General features: G+C 48.2%; 1 protein-coding gene across 7 annotated transcripts in view; it reads right to left on the reverse strand.

Annotated features, from left to right (window-relative positions):
* Positions 1 to 250: 250 nt before the first annotated feature.
* LOC116952825 (sushi, von Willebrand factor type A, EGF and pentraxin domain-containing protein 1-like) overlaps positions 251 to 23,013 on the reverse strand; it is a 35,144-nt gene continuing 12,381 nt past the window's right edge. For all 7 annotated transcript variants that reach the window (XM_032972525.2, XM_032972523.2, XM_032972521.2 and 4 more), the window contains 18 exons: positions 22,157 to 22,250; positions 18,756 to 18,835; positions 17,893 to 17,989; positions 17,426 to 17,502; positions 16,601 to 16,774; positions 15,778 to 15,948; positions 13,687 to 13,899; positions 12,385 to 12,481; positions 11,534 to 11,613; positions 10,380 to 10,556; positions 9,503 to 9,673; positions 9,132 to 9,344; positions 8,340 to 8,510; positions 6,262 to 6,474; positions 4,825 to 4,921; positions 3,438 to 3,517; positions 1,869 to 2,045; positions 251 to 635 (listed from right to left, as the gene is read on the reverse strand). In XM_032972525.2, coding sequence (XP_032828416.2) covers positions 589 to 635; positions 1,869 to 2,045; positions 3,438 to 3,517; positions 4,825 to 4,921; positions 6,262 to 6,474; positions 8,340 to 8,510; positions 9,132 to 9,344; positions 9,503 to 9,673; positions 10,380 to 10,556; positions 11,534 to 11,613; positions 12,385 to 12,481; positions 13,687 to 13,899; positions 15,778 to 15,948; positions 16,601 to 16,774; positions 17,426 to 17,502; positions 17,893 to 17,989; positions 18,756 to 18,835; positions 22,157 to 22,250 — 2,429 coding nt within the window. In that variant the 3' untranslated portion in view covers positions 251 to 588. The remainder of the gene's footprint in view (positions 636 to 1,868; positions 2,046 to 3,437; positions 3,518 to 4,824; positions 4,922 to 6,261; positions 6,475 to 8,339; positions 8,511 to 9,131; positions 9,345 to 9,502; positions 9,674 to 10,379; positions 10,557 to 11,533; positions 11,614 to 12,384; positions 12,482 to 13,686; positions 13,900 to 15,777; positions 15,949 to 16,600; positions 16,775 to 17,425; positions 17,503 to 17,892; positions 17,990 to 18,755; positions 18,836 to 22,156; positions 22,251 to 23,013) is intronic.

A 23,013-nucleotide genomic window follows, 5' to 3' on the forward strand; every position in this document is an offset into this window, starting at 1 on the left:
ATGTTAGCTTATGAGCATACATTATATATCCGACCATCACATATCCGCCCTAACCAAATGACCGCCTGCACGCAGTGCAGTGTTGGTGTTGTGGTGGCGTTAACTATCATTTTTATAGATGTTCACACATCTGCCCATTTCACGCATGCACATGATATACCTCAATTCCCAGCAAGTCGCATTTTCAATATTGTACTGCATATGGTTTTAAGTTAAAAGACCAGGTGAAGATCGCAATGACAACAAAACGTGGTTGAGAAACAGTGTTTATTAATTGTCCTGAAAATGCTAACGGAATTGCATCACACGTTTTATGATTAAACGCAAATGAGATTTTTTTTCTTAGTTTGTTTTCTTATTCGAACCAAAGAAAATTAACAAACGTCAGAGCAAGATTCTCATGCAATAGTCTTAACAACTTTGTGAAGCTTTCCTAAATGAATAATTAAAGATGCTTTCAGAAAAGAGCTTGCAGTATCAGCCACACCAGGAGATGCCGTTGTTTGAGCCACACCTGACACCGTCTGGGTAGCACCTCTTGTAACCGTGCCCGCCTCCTTCTTGTTCCAGGAGCCAAGGAAACATTGCTTATGTGAGATGCTGCTGCTCCAACTGAAGACCTTTGGAGGAGTCCCCTATGGGCAGTGGTGTTTGGAGGGGGTAGAGGGAGTGGGTGTGTTGAGAGTGGGATGTTGAAAGAGTGGTGTGTTCACAAATCATCGTGGTGGACAATATGATCCAAGAAGATAATCCCCATACCACCATGGAGAAGAGTCAGGCCACTTAATTATCATTGTTACTATAACAAGAATGAATCCCACTATAAAATACATTTTAGGAATAAGAAAAATATATAACATCCCCCATGAAAATAAAATATTTATTTTTCAAGTCTATCAGCCTATGAACTTTGTAGAGCAATGTTTTCCAGCAGCATTTTTTTAAGCAGACAAACTGTGGGCTGGATTCAACTTTTTTGAGTCCCAGCAGCTTTGTCAGGCTTGTTAAAACAAATGCTCCTTGGTTTGCCAAAAGTTACAAGCAAGAAGGTGGAGAACCCCAGTGGTTCTCCACCTTTTTGGTATGGTGGTCCCCCCAAATAAGACCACTAGTTCCCGTCCACCACCTCATTCCCAAAACCACACCTAAGGCGGCTAAGGCCACAATACAAAGAGATCACTTGTCCACACCTCTAGACGATGTGGTGTTAAGTCAGGCAGCTTTTTATCACGTGTATTAGTGTGTCAAATCTGTGAATGACAAGCAGATACATCGTAACATAAATATAGCACAGGCCAGGAATGCGTACAAAGAGTACTCTGTACAAGCATTGCAGTTCTTAAGGAACTGCTAATGGGTGTTTTGTTGTTGCGTAATGCACACATGTCCGAGTGCTTTTTGTACACAGGCCCCTGTGCATCAGCACGCCTCGTCACCGCCACAACGTGACCACGGCATCATTCGAATCCGGCTTCGAGAGGTTTTGCTGCGAAAAAAAAAAAACTTTGAATGGAAATGTTCATTGTAGGCATAGGTTAGCCGGGCACTTTTAGTTCAAAGCTACGAGTTTCGTAATGTTTCGGATGGCTTGGCGATTGAGTAACGTGTGCGCCTTCGCGGTGCGCGAGTCTGTTTAGTGTCGTGACCTCCTTGACATCGTGACGGGATCCGAGGTCAGCCCCGCCGTATGTATGTGGAACTTCTTTCGCACCGTACGCAGCCAACCGTGCTGATTGGAGGTGTGGATCAATGCTTAACGCTGTTCGTTAAGCAGGATCTCTCCGAGCTTGCACTGCCCCCACCCCCCACACGCACAGCATTCGAAATTTCTCCTCCACACCGGTGCGCTCCTTGATCACTGCTCGTACCTCTGCACTCGGGCTCGACGCCACTCCACGTGCCGTCCGCCTGGCACACGCGCTCTGTGGAGCCCAGCAGCACCTGGCCCTTGTTGCAGCTGTAGATGATGACGCTGTCGAACTCCAATTTCGTGGGTGCCTCCACGACCAGCGACGGCCTCTTGGTGGGCAGCTCGCACAGCACGGCTGCGCCACAAGGACATCGCGGTTAGGTACGTACACGTGTTGAACATCCTGCGCACCGTACGTAGCCAATCGTGCTAATCGGAGGTGCGTAAGAGACATCGGCTACCGCGCAGGCTTCCCGCGCAAGTGCCACTGTCGAGAGGCAGCACGCATGGGGTGCTAGGGACATCGCGGGTTGGACACGTTGGCTGTTAAGAGCACAGATTTATTGTGTAAGAAAGTCCCCACTGTTATGAACGTTACATGTGACAAGTAGGAACGCCACCATTGGGAATAGCCTGTGTTTGTGTGTGGACGTCACTTGGGAAGAGGCCTTCAATTGGCAGTGGATTTACAAAGGGCTGAATAGTGTAAAGTGCAAAGCACCCTGTAAATACATTTTATACATAGGGGTTCACGACCAATGCGATCATGAGTTTCTTATGGGTTAGTGTAGGTATAGTGTAAATGTTTAACCATCCCCCTCCATTACCCGACAGCCAATAAAATCAAGTTGTCACATCAGCAAATGAGGCATTTGATTTTTTTTTTATACAAAAAAATTATGGAATGCTGCAAAAAAAGAACATATCAATTTTATACGATGGACATCCAGCAGCATCAGGTGTGAACACAAGCTCTGTACTCGCATTAAATACTTTCCTGATCTGAGTCCATAAGCAGGAGGTACACGTTTTGCTTGCATTTGTTGAAAAAAAACAATCAGTTGGCCTCTTTGCCCATGAGGTGTCGGGTGGTGGAGATGATGTAACCTGAAATAAACTATGAATCACTTTGTAAGTTTGTGTAATTGTCTCTGACCCCTCTACGATTCTCTGTGTCCATCTCTCCTTCCACACATTGCAACTGTGCGCTCTCAGTGAGCAAGCCGGCGTCAGCTTGCTCCTTTTATGATCCCAGAATCTATTACAGAGCAAGATGGAGATGGCGAGCGGTACTGTCATCACATCCGCACCCACATTCAATGGTGTCTTTTACGAATGCAGCTGAAGGGAAAGAGTGAGATGGCCAGGCCCGGCTACTTTCGGTATACCAATTGCCTATCCCTAAAGGGCCATATTCTTAGCTACGGCTCGGCGCGGGTTTGGCTCTGGCCTAAGTGAGCCAGCTCAGAGCGGTGCTTATCCTGAGTCACCTCTGAGCATGGTCCCAGCTATGTTCAAAGTATTTTATGAGCTGAGCCTGAGCCAAGCTATGGCTGAGCAGCTCATGCATCTTTGCAAAGCAACAGAGCGGTTCGTGCCTGAGCTGAGCCGTGTTAGAAAGCCAATCCAGAGCCGAGCCATGGCCAAGAATACGACCCTAAGGCTGGGTCTCGGAGACAGTGGCGGGCGATAAAGCCATGCGTGCGTGTGGTGGGCCCTGCGTTGTGGTTCCCAGACCGGTCCTCACGTTGACAGACGGGGAGGGTGAACGACCACGTCCCGTCCGCCATGCACTCCCTGGTCGTGTGTCGCTCCGAGATGATGTACCTTGCAGGAGGGGGTTCGTGGGAAAGCAGAGCAAGTCAAAGAAAGGCCAGTCGAGCGATTGTGGTCATCCAACCAATCTATGAAGCATTAACTACTGTAGGCTGTGCACCTTCAACAGAGGAATAGCACAACTGCATGAACACTCTCCTGAAGCCCTCTCATAGCTCGCAGCATACCTCTACGTTGGCATTTAGCTCCTGAAGGTATTTGCCAGATGCAAGAAGAGAATAGTGTTATAAATGTAAATGTACAGCCCTGCAATTACTTCCTCAAGCCACTGCTGGCAGAAGGAACTCCACTACAGAGAGCTAAAGATAAACCATCGAGAAAGTATTCCCTCGAGACGGTATATTGGCCTACTTTTCTAGCCTGGCCAGATATATCTGATGATGTGGCAGCACCCACATTTACCACCCCCCGCCCCATAAAATGTGGACAGGCCCAATTTTTTTGGAACTATACCAGTTCTTAAAAACAATGGGACAAATTACTTTTGTGTATTGGCTGAATTTGATGTATGTATTTATTTTGAACTTCTTTCGCACCATATGTAGCCAACCTTGCTAATCAGAGTTACGGGGGAAGGACAATAAACTAAACACAAAAAAACTGTTCTAAAAAAATAAATGTTCAATTTATATTTAAAAGTGCATAGCTCCAGTGGCATCCTCATATCAGAAGGAAGAGAGTTCCAGACGGCCACAGAAGCACATGTGAAAGCGCGCGATGCGGTCTTAATTCGATGGCTAGCCAAACGCCGCTGTGAGGATGACCATAGTTTGCGTGATGGTTTATCCTCCTTGCCAAAATCAGCAAGGCATCGTGGTTCATTGTGGCAAACACTTTGTGTGTAATGAGCACGGTCTCATAATGTATTCGCTCGGTAACTGGAAGCCAATGCAGCTCTGTGAAGACCAGACATGGTGATGTACAAGACATCCAACACCTTGGGGCTCTGTTTCAGTGTTCGTTTTGTCGGGTCGACTCTCACACTCGCTGCCGAACACTCCGTTTTACTTTTTTTCCCCTCTCTGTTATTCCCTGAGTCTCTAATTTATTTCTGTCATACACCTCTATTGTTTCCTTAATCACAACGGGGGTGGGGGGGGGGCGTCCACTACCACACGTGGTTAGGTCGTTCGGTCATCGTGTAACCTGGTTCTGTGTTTTCCTTTGTTTTGTCATGTTGAAGATACGAACACAATTAAAAGACAAAAAAAGGGACAAGTACGGCCTTTATTGAGTGCTACACAACGCTGAACGGTGCCCAAGAGCAGATGTATTCACCTTGAAGCCACAAAACTCACCCTTCATTGCAGGAGTACTTTACTTTGCTTCCAAACGTGAAGTTGGACCCCGTGAAATAGCCGTTTTCTATTGTGCCGGGGTGCCTGCACTGCTTTGCTGAAAAACATCGACGATAATCAATCATCAGTCAAAACACAACAGAGTTATTACACAGGGTGCTTCAAAATTTTTTTAACACTTATATGGAAAAAGAACGGATAATACATTGTAACGTGATAACAAATGTATGTTCATAGTTTAAAAAAAAAGTCAAAGAGTCTTCACTTGTTCGCCATCATTGTCAACGCGTGCCTGGAATTTTCTCCAGGTGGTCTCCAGAGCCCAGATGCAGCACATTTTTCGTGGTATTGTTGCAAATTCTCGGAAGTGTTCAGATTTTTTTTAAACACCCTTTACAATAACTCGACTAATTGTATGTTCTTCTCAATAATTAAATTGACTCAAACATTCCGTAATCTATTAGGCACATGCCTTTCCCGGACCTGGTAACAAGACATGGCCCTGGGACTGCAATGATCCACCAATCCCTTGCCTCCAAGGCGCTGCATCACAGAAACCTGTGACGACCCCCCCCGCCCCCCCCCACCCACAGCTCAAAGCATTTCTCAAGCCACGAAAAACTCCGTTGCAGAAACTGAAGGTGTGACTTTTCAGTCGTTGAATATGAAAATATTACTCCCAAATTACTCAACTGGGGGGGGGGGAGGCAGAAGAAAAAAAATCCACGTTTGAATCATCACCCATAACTAGCAGTCTCATTCCACCAGTATAAATACACATGTAAAGACAGTACAGGGGACTAGCAGTCACAGGGGGTAATGACAGGGGAATTAACAAAGGGTGAGACCAGGGGCCACAGGGGGTAATGACAAGTTAAGGGACAGACAAGGGAACGATCTGGGGTCTACGAGAAGGATCAAGAATAGGGGCTGTGGCCAAGTGACAGAAGGGGACAAGTACGGATCAAGGATTGAGAGCCAATGAGCGGATTCGAGAGTATGGGCGTCGACAAGGGTCAAGTGATGGCCACGCTGGGGACAAAAGGGGTCGAGAGGAGAGCCTCGGGGCTGCTGCTGAAGTCGGGGTCTTCGCTGTCAAGTGAACGTGTCTTAATATAAAGGATCATCAAAAGGCAGTGTCTCCTGGAGTCGTTACACATAGTCTGATTCCGATTTGCAGGCCGGCACTGTATTGACCTCGTCAGAGCTTCGAATGAAAAAAAAAATCATCCCCTGGCATGAACCATCAAAAAATTTAATGCAGAATACATTCTTGAACAGGATGTACATTCGTGCAAAAAAACCACTTATCTACACGAGAGTTTGCCAGTCAAGAACGATGAAAACTGCAGAAGCGCATTGGGCTAAGTGCCCTATAAACGCAAATAATAAATCCTCAAACGGGGGTGGTGGGGAGGGGGGGGGCTTGTGTCTCACGCGTGCAGGTGAGGCGGTGGGTGGTCCAGGAGGCCGAGTCCTGGCTCCCGACGCACGAGATGGTGTACGACGAGTCGGGGGATACGGTGTGGCCGTGTGAGCAGCGGTAGCGGAGCACCGTGCCCACTCTGAAGCGCGGCACCGACAGGAGTCCCGGAGGCAGCTCGGCGTTGGGCACTGGAGGGGGAGTCCCGCACTCGCCACTGGGAGGCGCTGCACACAGACACGTGGGAATCGGCGAGTGTGAGCTCGTGTAAGGAGCCGTCCATAAATGACGTCACGCGATTTTGGACGATTTTGACCCCCCCCGCACCCCTCGTCACACGTCGTCACTAAACGTCAGACCCCTCCTCAAATATGACGTCACAAAGCTCTGCCCCCCCCCCCCATACACACAAAAAATAAAACATGCTTGAAAACGCTTTAAACTATTGTCATTGTAAATGTTGATTTAAAGCTTTCGTGACTGCAGTGATTCATAAGTCACGTTGAAGGGAAACAATACATATTGTTTTATATATATATTTTATTATTTTATTGTTTCCCTTCAACGTGACTTTACCGAAAGAACCAAGAATATATTGTCATTGTAGTGCGCATTTAATGTGCCGCTGCACTCTGATGTTGTAGGAGAAAACATTTATTAAAATTCAATTTAATTAAACAGAACGTGTTGTCTTTTTTATTTAAAGTTGCGCATTTTGATGTGATGTCACATTTCTCAACCCCCCCCCCCCCCGTCACACATCGTCACAAATGTCTGACCCCCCCCCCCCCAGGTGTGTGACGTCATTTATGGACGGCCCCTAATTGGTGAGTGTGAGCTCGTGGAATTGGTGTGAGCTCGTGGAATTGGTGTCAGCTCGTGGAATTGGTGAGTGTGAGCTCTTGGAATGGGTGAGTGTGAGCTCTTGGAATTGGTGAGTGTGAGCTCTTGGAATGGGTGAGTGTGAGCTCTTGGAATGGGTGAGTGTGAGCTCTTGGAATGGGTGAGTGTGAGCTCGTGGAATTGGTGAGTGTGAGCTCTTGGAATTGGTGAGTGTGAGCTCTTGGAATGGGTGAGTGTGAGCTCGTGGAATGGGTGAGTGTGAGCTCGTGGAATTCATGAGTGTGAGCTCTTGGAATGGGTAAATGTGAGCCCGTGGAATTGGTGAGTGTGAGGTCGTGGAATGGGTGTGAGCTCGTGGAATGGGTGAGTGTGAGCTCGTGGAATTGGTGAGTGTGAGCTCTTGGAATGGGTGAGTGTGAGCTTGTGGAATTGGTGAGTGTGAGCTCGTGGAATTGGTGAGTGTGAGCTCTTGGAATGGGTGAGTGTGAGCTTGTGGAATTGGTGAGTGTGAGCTCGTGGAATGGGTGAGTGTGAGCTTGTGGAATTGGTGAGTGTGAGCTCGTGGAATGGGTGAGTGTGAGCTCTTGGAATGGATGAATGTGAGCTCTTGGAATGGGTGAGTGTGAGCTCGTGGAATTCATGAGTGTGAGCTCTTGGAATGGGTAAATGTGAGCCCGTGGAATTGGTGAGTGTGAGGTCGTGGAATGGGTGTGAGCTCGTGGAATTGGTGAGTGTGAGCTCTTGGAATGGGTGAGTGTGAGCTCGTGGAATTGGTGAGTGTGAGCTCTTGGAATGGGTGAGTGTGAGCTCGTGGAATTGGTGAGTGTGAGCTCTTGGAATGGGTGAGTGTGAGCTTGTGGAATTGGTAAGTGTGAGCTCGTGGAATTGGTGAGTGTGAGCTCGTGGAATTTGTGAGTGTGAGCTTGTGGAATTGGTGAGTGTGAGCTCGTGGAATTGGTGAGTGTGAGCCCCTGTAATTGGTGAGTGTGAGCTTGTGGAATTGGTGAATGTGAGCTCGTGGAATTGGTGAGTGTGAGCTCGTGGAATTGGTGAGTGTGAGCTTGTGGAATTGGTGAGTGTGAGCTCGTGGAATTGGTGAGTGTGAGCCCCTGTAATTGGTGAGTGTGAGTTTGTGGAATTGGTGAATGTGAGCTCGTGGAATTGGTGAGTGTGAGCTCGTGGAATTGGTGAGTGTGAGCCCCTGTAATTGGTGAGTGTGAGCTTGTGGAATTGGTGAATGTGAGCTCACCTCTGCACTTCGGCTCCATCCCGCTCCACGTCCCCGCGTCTGTACACATGCGCACGTTGGGCCCCTCCAACACGAGCCCCTCGTGACAAACGTAGATGACTTGGTTCGGGTTCTCCCGGTCCGCCACCCACTCTCCATGCTGCAGCTCAGGCGGTGCCTCGCACTTTATGCCTGCGAGTTGTTTGTGTATTCACAAACACCTCAGTACCGACACTCACCTTCACGTGAATCGTTAACCTTCCTCCGAGATGTGCTTTTCGTTTTAAATGCATGCTGTTTGACACGTGGTACAATCCGAGCACACATCGCGAAAAAAACCTATGCAGTCGCAATATATACGTTTCACATGGTCGTTTGAAAGTATCGAGTCACGTAATTATCCAGGAAACATCTGTGTTACTGTATCATTCTGCGTACTGTATCACACCGCTGAGCCACATAGCTCAAGAAAGTAGTTTGCCGTCGACCGCTCAGAGACCACGTTATTAACGGTGCATATCCCACGCTGTTCCCTAGAACTGCATTATTGAGAAAACACGTGTAAACACGTGTTAACCGTGGAATTGCCATGCTCATACTCTTGTGCGGGATGGGTGGACGCCTTTCAAGAGGCGGGAGTGATAACGGTGATGACGACATCAGTGTGAGCAATGATGGTGACTTTTGGCAGCGTAGACGTAGACGAGAAGTTACGATGCCGACGATGATAAGCACCCACGCAGACGACGACGACGGCGATGACGGCGACGACGGCGACGCATTCCCCGCGAGTTTGCGATGCTCCGGCCTCACCGGTGCAGGTGAAGCGATGGGCGCTCCACCCGGCCACGTCGTGGTTCACGGTGCACTTGATGGTGTGGAAGGCGCCCTGGGACATGACGTAGCCCAGCTTGCAACGGTAGCGCAGCACGGTGTCCACCTCGTAGCTACTCCGCTCCGCGTCGTCCGCGGGCAGCTCCGCGTTCTCCACGTTGGGGGGTGCTCCACACTCCTCGCGTAGGGCACCTGCAAGACACGGGGCACAGCGCGGAAGCGGAGCTGCCCGGCCACGCCGCAACCGTTGGCCACTGGACCGCGGCAGCGTCGCGCAGTACGAATGAATACTCTGCAGGAAGCGCAAACGATCACAGCCAACTCCCGTCGCACCGCCCCCCACCCCTTACGTCTGCACATCGGTTCGCTGCCGCTCCACGTCCCTGCGTTCGTGCACACGCGCACAGAAGGTCCCTGCAGCACAAGTCCCTTGTCGCAGACGTACTTCACCAGCGTGGGGTCGTCGGGGTCCAACAGCAGCTTCCCGTTCACAATACCCGGGAGTTTCTCGCATATTCTCTCTGCGAAAACGTGAAAGCGGTTTTGCATTCGTTAATTCCCATCATCAAACTTGTAAGTAGAGATGTAAAGGGGCAAAATGGCACAAAATATGTACTTATGTATGATGAACTTCTTTCGCACCGTGTATGTAGCCAACCGTGCTTATTGGAGGTACAGGGAAGGACAACAAGGACAACAAACTAAACACAAAAAAGCAGTTTGCATGCAGTGCATGTTCTCCCCGTGGTCATGTGGATTTTTATCCGGGTCCTCCAGTTTTTCCCTTCACGTTTAGAATCAACGCGCATTTAGAGTATTTTGCTGCTATACATTTCCACGCGATGATGATATCCACTTCGTTTTTGGCCAGGTCCCTTCTGAAATAAGATCTATACAGTGCTCAGTGGGCCTTACCTGTGTAAAATAAATGTTTTTTTTTCATATTCTTTGGTTCTTTCGGTAAAGTCACTTATATTGCAACACAAGCAGAGAGAAAAAAGGGGGGCAAGCCTCTAACTGCAACTGCTTATAAAAGGTCTAAAATGGGCGCAAGAGCAGTGGAGCAGCATGAACGGACGAGCTAAAGTTGTGAGTGAGTGGGGCACAAGTTTTAGTTTAATTCCTTGCAACCACCAGGGGGGTACACTGACGCCACCCACCCTTTGCCACCGGCCGTCGCGGCGGAGACCCTGGCGCCGCCACCCCGCCCACCCCCCTGGTCCATACCTTTGCACCACGGCTCCTCGCCGCTCCACTTGCCGTCCGCCTGGCAGGTGCGCGTCGCCGACCCCACCAGCTGCAGCTTCGCCTCACAGCTGTGCGAGATGACGCCGTCGTACTCGGCCCTGCTCGGCCGGTCTATCACCATGCCAGGCTGCGGTCGCGGCCACTCGCACTTGGCGGCTGTTCCACGTGCGCGGACAGAGAAAGGCAAAGATCCCCCCGTGTAGCCTGAAGAGACTTTTGCTGGCAAGCGCTGCTAGCGAGTGGCACCTACGAAAGCCAACACGGTACACAAGGGGGGGTTGGGTCGCCAGCGCCACGCCTGACCGCCTTTGTCTCCCCAGCCGACCCGGAGAAAAATCAACGCGACCATGGTGGAGTACATGCAAACTCCAAATATACAGGCGGCAGGGTCGGGATGGAATCCACGACCTCCTGTATACCAGGCAAGGTAGTTAACATCTTGCCACCATTTATGTAGAAGATACTTCTCACGTGTCATTCAAGGCCACGGTGTGGGGGAAGTAGAGGTGCTGTAACAGACAGCGGCAGGCTATGACGTGCGTGTGTGCGGAACGGTGGTGCAGCGGTTAGTGCACTGCATTACTTACCTGGCTACCTGGCGACCTGACTTCGGTTCCTGCTCATGGCCAATAACCGTGGCGAATATTTGAACTGATACCGGGCCTCCCCTAAGTCGACACAGTGGTGTGTAAACGTCGCCACTCAGGAGACAAAGGCGGTCGGGCGTGGTGCTGGCTACCCCGTTGTGTGCCGTGGCGGCCTGCATAGGTGCTTGCTAACAGCACTTTTCCGCCCCAACAGTCTGTTAAAGGGTATAAGGGGAACTTTTTCTTTGCTGTGGTGGGGCCTGCACTCTGGGTCCTGCCTTGGTCCTTACGTTGAGCATGGTCCCAGCTATGTTCAAAGTATTTTATGAGCTGAGCCTGAGCCAAGCTATGGCTGAGCAGCTCATGCATCTTTGCAAAGCAACAGAGCGGTTCGTGCCTGAGCTGAGCCGTGTTAGAAAGCCAATCCAGAGCCGAGCCATGGCCAAGAATACGACCCTAAGGCTGGGTCTCGGAGACAGTGGCGGGCGATAAAGCCATGCGTGCGTGTGGTGGGCCCTGCGTTGTGGTTCCCAGACCGGTCCTCACGTTGACAGACGGGGAGGGTGAACGACCACGTCCCGTCTGCCATGCACTCCCTGGTGGTGTGTCGCTCCGAGATGGTGTACCTTGCAGGAGGGTTCGCAGGAAAAGCAGCGCAAATCGGAGAGGTGCACGAGCAGAGGCATCATCACAGACCCAACACGCACAGACCTTTGGTCAACGCCGTGTGGAGCATGGGGGCCAATTGACCAAGCTTCATCACGCCGGTCAGTGCCGATTGGGTGAAGGCAGGCAGAAAAGGCGTAACATTACTCGTAGTTTAGTACAGTGTGTATTTGCACTATTATTATAATGCAAGGCTATCACGAAGGCACTGTGTACGTACATATGTAGAACTTCTTTCGCACTGTACGTAGCCAACCATGCTAATCGGAGGTGCGAAATGAAAGTGGACCACGTGATAATGCAGGCCATTGCATGATGTTGGGTACCACTCAAACGTTACCATCTCGGGTGGTATCAACAAGTTACTTATTTGGTCTGGGTGCGTCGACTATGTGAAGTCCCTTGGTGTGGCCCGCCGAGCTATGGCCCACAGAGAAGCGGTTTTCCTGAGATAAAGTGGGTTGCAGATGAGTGAACTAAAGGAGAGATTAACAAGAGCTAGAGATGAGCGAGTTTCAGACGAGACAGATAAGTGAGATGTGAGACGAGAGATGTATGTATGCTAAACTTCTCTCGCACCCTACGTAGCCAACCGTGATAATCGGAGGTGCGAGTGTTTCGCAGTCGGGTATGCTCTGCCAGTGTGGAGAAATATTTCAATGTGGTTTCATCCGACCGGGCAATAAGGTAAACATGCCTCGCTTGAGAGAACTTTAAGTTCACCAACTCACCCTTTGTTGCAGTAGTACGTGACTTTGCTTCCAAATGTAAATCTTGCTCCGGTCAAATAGCCATTGTCAATTTCGCCGGGGTAACTGCAGACCTTTGCTGCAAACGTTTCAGGGGACAACAAGCCGGCGATTGGTATTGTGGTAAAAGGCAAAGATAAAGATGCAGCCCTGCAATTTCCTGCTCACGCCATTGCTGGCGGAAGGGCCTCTAGTGCGGCGAGCTCTAGTGAACCCATTTCGAGGGTGTGTGGGGCCTGCTCTTCCACGCAGGCCAGATTTCTGCCCCATGCTAATGGATGGCGACACGGCCCAGCGTCAGTGCATTTGCCCCCTGTTGGGTCGTTGCTCAAATCCGGCAGGCTGTCCCGGTTATTACTGCAGGTGCATTTGCCCGTAATACATGCACCGTCTGCTTCACGATCGACGTTAAAGATTCCGCGATGTGATTTTTTGACACGAGTAGGCCATTGCGTGCTGACGTCATGGTCCAAATAAAAAAAAAATACCTGAAAATTACTCATTTGCGCATAGTCATCTTCCACCCCCCTGCTGGCAGATTACTGCCCACATTCAGGATGTTGCTGGGCCACCTTGTGTCGCACAGAGACACCTGCCTCTTGGGGTGCTTTTAAAATGAATGACAAGAGATGTGATGGGAAGGGCTCTGGGCTGCCGAAATATGTATGCAGTATATCAATCCAAAGGTAATTAATATTAAAGCCACCTCGGTTTCAGTGCCCTAAACCACCACAGCTTCACTGCTTTTACGTATGCATATTGAACTTCTTTCACACCGTACGTAGCCAACTGTGCTAATCGGAGGCGTGGGGGAAGGACAAAGAACAAAAAACTAAACACAATGAACTTCTGAAGAAATGAGTTCTCAATCTCGATGTAAAAGTGCAGAGCTCCAGTGGCTTCTAGTTTTGAAGCTTTCGTGACTGCAAGGATCCATACTCTTTGGTTTTACCTACGTGACTTTACCGAATAGAACCAAAGAGTTTGGCTCCAGTGGCTTCTTAATATCGGAAGGAAGAGCGTTCCATGACGGCTCAAGAAGCGCACCATTGCGTTATTGCGGTGTCAATGTGCGCAGTGGTGCTCGCCGCATTCGCCTTGTGCCACACAGAGACAGCTGCCTCAAGGGGTGCCCTCGGCTAAATGGCAGTGGGGTATCGGGGACGGTCGGGATGGGATGTGATATTGTATGCTTTTGAGTTGCCGAGGCAATTTAAGCAAGCGGCCTATAAAACGCTAATCCTAAATCCCCCGTGCGCAATTGGGACAGGCTTTGCGTCTCACGCAGGCAGGTGAGTCGTGGGGTACTCCAGGCGACACCGTGCTCGTGGACGGTGCAGGAGATGGTGTAGGAGGAGTTGGAGGTGACGGCGTGTCCGGTGGAACAGCGGTAGCGAAGCACCGTGCCCACTCTGAAGCTCAAGATGCTCCCCAGCTTCAAATGCAGTTCGGCATTGGCGATTTGAGGAGGAGGCCCGCACTCATTGCTTGGTACTTCTGGTGGGGGTGGGTGGATGGGGAATTCAAATAATTTCACGATATTCTCTCGCTGTCATAGAGAGAGAACAACTGAGAGGGCGCGAGGGACCACAGACAAGCAGGAAGGCAGCCACTCGATGAGCCGGCACCAACAATTGCCCAAGCTCTGCAGTCCTCTATATATGAAGTTGTTATCGGCCAAATAATGAGTGTTTACACGTGGCTGGAAACTGCAGCACCCCGATAAAATGCACGCGTGCGAGGGGGAAACACTCTATACCATACAGATGGAACAAGGTGGCGTCTACATTTTATGCTCGAACGCTCTCCTCACCAGCCAGGGTATGGCCTTTCCTCGAGACTCACAGGGGGTTTGTAACATTTGTACAGTGATCCACCAACCCTCACTGCTTCCACAGTGCTGGATTACAGGCCATGTGCATAGCCACCACTAATCATATCACAGGGGCTTTTTTTAAAAATAGATCGATATGAATATCATTTCACATAACATAGTCAAACGTTCAATGAGGCGCCAATTATTATTGTTTTGAGTGACCAGAAACAATAATAATTGTCATATATTATAGACCAATCACATAATTCATTAACCCAGCTAACCATGCAAAGGAATGATGGGTGGAAACACAACTGCCATAGTTATACATTATTTCCGCCTGCGAATAGTAGCAAAAGATAAATGTTAAATCCACCTTCAGATCTCTTATTGACCATCTATCTCAGTGCTGTGACGTCTGGTATTGGTGAATCAGTTTCGAAGAATTTGGGCATATGAACTCATGGAATTGGTGAGAATGAACTCATGGAATTGTTGAGAATGAACTCATGGAATTGGTGAGAATGAACTCATGGAATTGGTGAGAATGAACTCATGGAATTGGTGAGAATGAACTCATGGAATTGTTGAGAATGAACTCATGGAATTGGTGAGAATGAACTCATGGAATTGGTGAGAATGAACTAATGGAATTGTTGAGATGAACTCATGGAATTGTTGAGAATGAACTCATGGAATTGGTGAGAATGAACTCATGCAATTGGTGAGAATGAACTCATGGAGTTGGTGAGAATGAACTCATGGAATTGGTGACAATTAACTCATGGAATTGTTGAGAATGAACTCATGGAATTGGTGAGAATGAATTCATGGTATTCGTGAGAATGAACTCATGGAATTGGTGAGAATGAACTCATGGAATTGGTGAGAATGAATTCGTGGAATTGGTGAGAATTAACTCGTGGAATTGGTGTGTGAGCCCATGGAATTGATGACTGTGAACTCATGGAATTGGTGAGAATGAATTCGTGGAATTGGTGAAAATAAACTCATGGAATTGGTGAGAATGAACTCATGTAATTGGTGAGAATGAATTCGTGGAATTGGTGAGAATTAACTCGTGGAATTGGTGTGTGAGCCCATGGAATTGATGACTGTGAACTCATAGAATTGGTGAGTGTTAACTCGTGGAATTGGTGAGAATGAACTCATGGAATTGGTGAGAATGAACTCATAGAATTGGTGAGAATGAATTCGTGGAATTGGTGAGAATGAACTCGTGGAATTGGTGTGTGAGCCCATGGAATTGATGACTGTGAACTCATGGAATTGGTGAGAATGAATTCGTGGAATTGGTGAAAATAAACTCGTGGAATTGGTGAGTGAGCCCATGGAATTGATGACTGAGAACTCATGGAATTGGTGAGTGTTAACTCGTGGAATTGGTGAGAATGAACTCGTGGAATTGGTGAGACTGAACTCATGGAATTTGGTGAGAATGAACTCGTGGAATTGGTGAGTGTGAGCCCATGGAATTGGTGAGTGAGAACTCATTTAATTGGTGAGTGAGCTCATGGAATTTGTGAATGTGAGCTCACCTCTGCACTTCGGCTCCGTCCCGCTCCACGTCCCCGCGTCTGTGCACATGCGCACGTTGGGCCCCTCCAACACGAGCCCCTCGTGACAAACGTAGATGACGCGGTTCAGGTTCTCCCGGTCCACCACCACCTCTCCGTGCTGCAGCTCAAGCGGTGTCTTGCACTTTATCCCTGTGGGCTCGAATTGAACGAATTCCCGATGGATTATCGTGAACATGTGTACACGTTAATGCATATCCCTTTTGATAAATCCAGTGCTGGGTGATGAAGGTATCCCCACTTCATTGGCTTTCGTTGTTTCTTCGCAGTCTGCCTGACATCCCGCATTACCAGAAAGGTTCTTCCCACAGATTGCCTTCCTTCGAGATCCTACTGCAATATAGGTCATATTATATATGAAAATAATATTTTCAAAAATCACCGTACCCCCTAAAAAGTAAATAAGCAACTTGTCTCCTTCACATATCCATCTCTCCACATAAAACATTAAAGTATTTCTTACATGACCCATCAGCCTTCTGGGAGTGTATAATTTCAGCAACATTGATTTTAAATACTTATTTTTGTTACATATACGTGGAGAGACATATACGAGATTGAGACACATTGCCTGCTTTTTCACGTTATTGATTTTCTCCACAAAGGACGTGAATCGTTGTTTTGTCTTACCCCCCCCACCCACCCTCAGTCAGGCCTGCCTGGCATTGCTGCACGGCCTAAACCGACATCCCCAGTGAAAACGATCGGCGGCTCGTGCCCTCCCCAGCAACGGGATCCTAGCACAGAGTGTTTACCACGTATGCCCCCCCCGCTACCCGCTTACGGTGGCAGTGAGGGTTGCTGCCGCTCCACTCGCCCGTGTCGAGGCACACGCGGACGCGCTGCCCCACGAGCACGAAGCCAAGGTCGCAGTCGTACGCAGCCGCCGAGCCGAACGGCGTCACCGCGGTGACGTTCACCCGGCCGTGCTCCAGGGGGGCAGCACGGCACGTGACCACTGTCAGAAGAATCAAGATTCTTTGTTTGAGACTGGAAAAATCCCATGAGCTTTGAATCTCTTTTTCACAGATACCCAGTATGGGCGGGATCACTGTGGAGAGAAGCATAGATGCGAACGGCGCGGAATTAAACTAAACTAAAGACTGCAGTCACGAAAGCTTTAAATCAAAATTTAAACTAAAGACTATAAAAAATATATATTTTTATTTTACCAGGTGAGGCCCACGGAGCTATTTAGCTCTTTTTCAGAAGCGACCTGGACACAAATGATAGCCCAACGAAGTGGTTTATCATGCGGAAATTTATAGCAGCCAAATACTCAAAATGCATTTTTATTAATATGGAGGGAAAAACAGGAGGACCCGGATAAAAATCCACATGACCACGTAGAGAACATGCACATTCCAAATATACATGAGTCAGGGTCACGATCGAATCCACAACCTCCTGTATACCAGGCGAGGCAGTTAACATCTCGCCACCGCGGCGCCCAGTAAATACATGTCAATCCACTGCTCATTGAGGGCCTCCACTTGCCTGTTTTGAATACATTTCAATAGAAACGTCAAGAATTAGCCGCATCCCTATCAAGCTGCACCGGAGCGGCTTGTCCGCCCATGGCGTATGGATAAAAATGCACATTACTCACTCTGACAGGATGGAATAGAACTGGACCACGTCAGAGATGGCTGGCATTCAGTTGTCGGTTTACCTGCCAACTTGTAACTGAAACAAAAAGCAGATCCAGTTAATACATACTAAGGCAAACAGCCCCATGTCTCACTCCTTTTCATGTCCAACACATGTCTTTCACTCCCAAATTTAATCCATCTAACTTCTACTTCTCGCTCCCCTTGCCTTATGTTGTCACGATCTGACCCGCCCCTACTGGACATATGTGAAAAAGAGCTTCATAGCTCATCGGATTCCTCCAAAATACATATTCTGATGTCTCACAACTTTCACCCTGCATCTCACTCCTCTTAGCCTCTCGCTCCACTCTCCCCGTGTCTGACTCCTCGCACCCTGCATCTCACTCCTCCCAGCCTCTCGCTCCGCTCTCCCCGTGTCTCATTCCTCTTGCCCCCATGTTTCAGTCCCGTGTGTACGCCTCACCCTTTGTTACAGCCAAAGATGACCACAGTCCCCACGGTGACTTCGTCATTCTCAATGAACCCATCCCTTGGAGCCGACAGTGCAGGGCATGTTTTCGCTGCGAATAAAGAAACGTGGAAACAATGAAACGCACATTCTCTTTGGTTCTATTCGGTAAAGTCACTTTACCGAATAGAACCAAAGAGTATGGATCCTTGCAGTCACGAAAGCTTCAAATCTAGAAACGCACATTCTTAGAGCCGATCAGCTGCTCAATAAAACCGCCCTCAAAATCGTGCGCAATTTAACCACCTTTCCCTGCAACTGCTTTGTTCACATCTAATCGAGTAGTTACACAACGGGGAAATCGCCCAAGCAGGCCTGTGTGTGGGCATTTCTGGGTTTCACTTTGCCCCCCCCCGCAGCAACACCCCGATTTACGTCTCCCCCCTTTTATGTAATTTTGCAAATTTTTTTTAATCAATGCCGCCACCCAATTTGCGTCGCCTAAACCCCACAATTACGATGCTGACAGCATCGTCCGTCCTTTCTCGTTATCCATCGCCTCTCGGCCTTCGCCTCCACCACCTACCCCTGCAAATCGCTTTCATTTAGGTCGTTCCGATATCTGTCGTGGTTCCTTTCAGGAACGCGTCCCCGACGAAAAACCGGGGGAATTGCCGTCCTGAAGTTTTCACGGGTGGTAAGCTTGCGACGGAATGTGTGTACGTTTGTTGGACTTCATTTGCACCGTACATAGCCAACCGTGCTCATCGGAACGCTTCCCCGAGGTGAACCTGGGTATTGCCGTCCTAGAGTTTTCACGGGTGGTAAACTTGCGACGGAATGTGTGCGCGGTAACGGTGGTGCGCACGTCTGCTTACGTTCACACGTGGGAGGCCTGCCCAGCCATAGCCCGTTCGCTTGGCAGACCACGATCGACGTGGACTCCACCATCTGGTAGCTGCAGACAAAAGCGCCTCCGATTAGCGCAGTTGGCTATGTGCGGTGCGAAATAACTTCTACATATGCACATACAAACGCGGTCGAGTGTCAAGTTAGTTTTCTATAAATGAGTTGAGGACTGGGGAAACCAGGATGAGTCTCATTTGCAACAGGTGACCCTGGGGTCACCCAAAAATGACAAAAGTAAGGCAAATAAAAGTGCAGCGATGATCAATAACACAACAGCATCACGCGGTCAATGAAATATATGGCACAAACATAAATCAATGTTAAATCATGAATAATTCACAGACCGATCATGGTACAATTACAATAAAGTTACAGAAGCAAAACAGATATTGGGTGGCTTTTCTATTATCATGGAATAGTCTTTAGTTGGTTATCATTCACCCGCACCTGTGATTAGCATTGTTGGCTAATATATGGTGCGAATGAAGTTCAACATACTCACATCTTATCTTAATACTATTTAAATAGCACCTTATCCAAGGCACTTTACACAGAATTCACAATAGTACATGTGAATGTATTGGTGGAGATGAGGTGAATGAAATATATCAGAGATAGCAATTGGCAAATCTGTTATGCGTGAATTCGGTGAGTGCGAAATTAATGACATTAAATGATGATGAATGGATTTAATGAATGGGGTTAATGAGTGATAGCCGTATAATGAGAATATGAAAAGGAAAAGTAATGGTGACGGTTATGAGGGGGATATTAAGGAGTCGTTGGGTGAGCTAGGGAAAGTAAGTGAGTTTTGAGTGCAGAGCGGAAACTAGTGAGCGAAGGTGACTGCTTAATGTGGCGGGGGAAGTTTGTTCCAGTGAAGGGGGGGCGAGAAGGAAGAGAGAACGAGTGGATTGAGTGTGAGGAGAAGAGAGAAACAGAGAGAGACAGCAAAGAATGAGAACGTAGAGGGTGAGAAGGCACGTAGGAAGATACATGTGTAGTGACACAGCGCCAACTGCTGTCCAGGAGCGGCAACTGCGGTGGACAGTTGGCGCACACGCAGTCGAGCATATGCACGCGTGTGGCGGCAGGGCGGAGGAACTGGGGCAAGGGTCTGTAATGCCATGAATAATCATGAGCGGGTGACGTCACTCAAAATGGAGCACCCCCCCATTAATAATAATGAGCGGGTGACGTCACATATCATGGAACACCCCCTTCATTATTAATCATGAGTGGGTGATGTCACTTAACATGTAGCACCCGTCATTAATAATACTGTAACCATTTTTTTTTGTTCCTGGGTAGTAAGTGTTATTTCCTAATTGCTTATGCCTCAAGAGTACAAAAAATGGCTATTATTTCGCACAAACTTTGCTTTTGTGAACGGGCCATTGATATTTTGAAATGTACCTATTTTACAGAACATTCCAGATAGATTCAGTGCTGATTAAACTTGGGGTAACTTCTAGAACATTCTAGAACTTTCCAGTAGTATAAATAGTAGTATAAATACAGGGGCCTTAAGCCCACCAGTTCAGTTTAGCTCCAGCTGCCGAAGTGGATACATATCTGCACTATTCTGAGATGGCATCAAGAGGCTGCAAGCATCCGGCAGACACATTTTGCTATGTCTAAGGTCAAATGATCAAGACAAGAGCGAAAAAGTACTCTGTGGAGGCATCTGCTAAGATGTGTGAGGCCTACAAGGCATATTTCAACATGCCTGTCGGGTATCAAGACAAACCCTGGGCGGGTGACAAATCATGAGCGGATGACGTCACAAAACATGGAACACCCCCCTCATTAATAATCATGAGCAGGTGACATCACTCCACATGGGGGTGGGGGGGAGGCACCTCCTCCCTCCTCACTGTGAACTTAACCCTGATTAAAAAGCCAGAACCCTCATGTTACGTGAACTCCGTAACACTACTGAGACATATAAGGAAAAAGGCCATCATGATGAACAAGATATATAGCCGTGTAATAAAATAAGTCTGTGTTACCGGCCTTTCAAATTTCACACTAATGGCTGCAGTATGACGTCGCTGTCTGCTTTCCGCTTGCATTTACTGCAACACCCGTCCTTGGTCGGGCTATAGGCTAGTCATTATTTCATTTAGATTTGAAGTTTTCGTGACTGCAGGGATCCATACTCTTTGGTTCTTTCGGTAAAGTCACGTAGGTAGAAAATAAAATAAATCACGACGTTTCGGGCGCAACACGGGCATCCGTCATCAGGTGGGATAACCACAGCGAGAAACAATTGCTGAAGTGGGCAAAATGGCTGCTGTAACAAGAGGCTATATAGGTAAGAGAGGGGGGAGGAGCAAGGGGGAGCGTGATGGGGGGGGGGGTGTGGGGTAGGGGGAGGGGAGTGCTGCGAAAACGTTTAGAGGACGAGCAGACAAAATACCGGGGGGGGGGGAGGGGGGGAAGTGGGCGGGGCTGGGAGTGGGGGGCTGAAGCAACAGGAGATACGGAAATGAAGGCAACACCATAAAGCAGTTAAGGTTTTACCTGGTTAATAACATCCTTCCAATGATTGCTCAATTTTTATCCATCTTGTCTTGAAGCTATCTCTATGTTTATATATCTGGATGGTTTCATGAACAAACCTTTGATAGTAACCCGAAGGTTTGCAGACTACCTTGGTCTCGGAAAAAACAATATAATGAGAGCCCACAGCGTTATAGCAATGGTCAGCCACGGCGGAGGTATTAGTCCTGCCGTGTGTCAGATCCGACTTGTGCTCGCGAACACGGTCCGAGACATGTCGTTTCGTTTCCCCAATGTAACATCCACCGCATGTGCAACTTAGTTTGTATTTAGTAATGCTTAAGCGACTCGGCGTGCCTCCCGTCACTTCTAATCCCAACCAATCGAAGCGGACCGCGGCACTGGCGGGTTGTTCCCTGTGTGGCACAAGGCAACTGAGCACGTGCCTACAAGTTGGGCGTTATTCTCCCAGCAGTGGGGCGGGGGGGTGATGATCGCTAAGTACGTACAAATGTAGAACTTCTTTCCCACCGTACGTAGCCAATGGTGCCAATCGGAGGCGCGGAGGGAAGGACAACAAAGTAAACACAAAAAGCAGCTACGTGTAATCCCAGTGGAGCAATGTTTCTAATTTGGGCAATGAGATGGGGAAGCTGCGCGTGGTGGAAGCTGAATCATGCCCAATTGCTGGCCAGTGCTGTCCGTTGTTCAACTTTATGCCGCAGAGGCACGAACTGCTATTACAGGGGATCTCTTTGGATAACAACAAAAAATTAAGCACCACAAGGCTCTTAAGATGCTTCGTTATGTGTCCAGGGCGCCACATGACCACAAAGTATTCTTCTTGTGTTGAGGAAGGGCTCACCCCTCGTTACAGCTGTAGGTGATGACCTGCCCGTAGGTGAGGTTCCCAGTCCAGCGTCCATTCAGGATCGGTTGCGGGGACCCACAGCTCAGCACTGGAAAACGATCAAGAGTCAAACCCTGGTCATAGCGTCTAGATACAAGCACTCGCAAGCACCTGTGCATTCACTCGGCAAAGGTCTTCTTTATTTTCTTCTATTCCTTCCATTCTTTAGTTGATAGATGATAACTCACAAAATAGTTTTAAGAATGCCATGTCATACAGAGACACATGCTCAACAATTATAATGCAAAGTAGTCCATCTAATTAAGTCTCTTTTCGGTAAATTTAAAACGTAGGTTGCCGCTACCAATACGAGTCGTAGTTGAGTTTTGGGTAGGATTGGTTAAGTAAAATATGTGTCATATGCCCTCCTACACCCAACACAGCCAATTAATAAAGTGGTTAAGTAATCAAACGTGCCAATTAATTCCTGTTTCAGCACATCACCAGTGTATTGGAGAGAATTGCCAATTCTGGAAACTGCCTGATGATGCTGGTTTAAACTACCAGTGAAACGTCATACCCATTTGTTAAATGCTGTGGATCATTCCCAAACACACCAGTTCTGCTGAAACAGTAATAAACTGCCACGTTTGTTCACGTGACTTCATTGATTGGCTATCAGAGGAAGAAGGGTGAATGACACGCATTTTTCTTAAGCGATCGGATCAAATCAATTTTTTTGTGATATTGGTCGAGAAAAATATTACTTTCACATGTATAGGAAAATAAATGCTAGACAGACAGACACACATGTTAACCATCAGCACTTTCCCCTACATTTTTTTTAACAATGCGAAGTGAATGTGGCGTAC

This window comes from Petromyzon marinus, chromosome 48, assembly GCF_048934315.1.
Source record: "Petromyzon marinus isolate PM22_M1 ecotype Great Lakes invasive population chromosome 48, UKy_Petmar_22M1.pri1.0, whole genome shotgun sequence".
Lineage (NCBI taxonomy): Eukaryota > Metazoa > Chordata > Hyperoartia > Petromyzontiformes > Petromyzontidae > Petromyzon > Petromyzon marinus.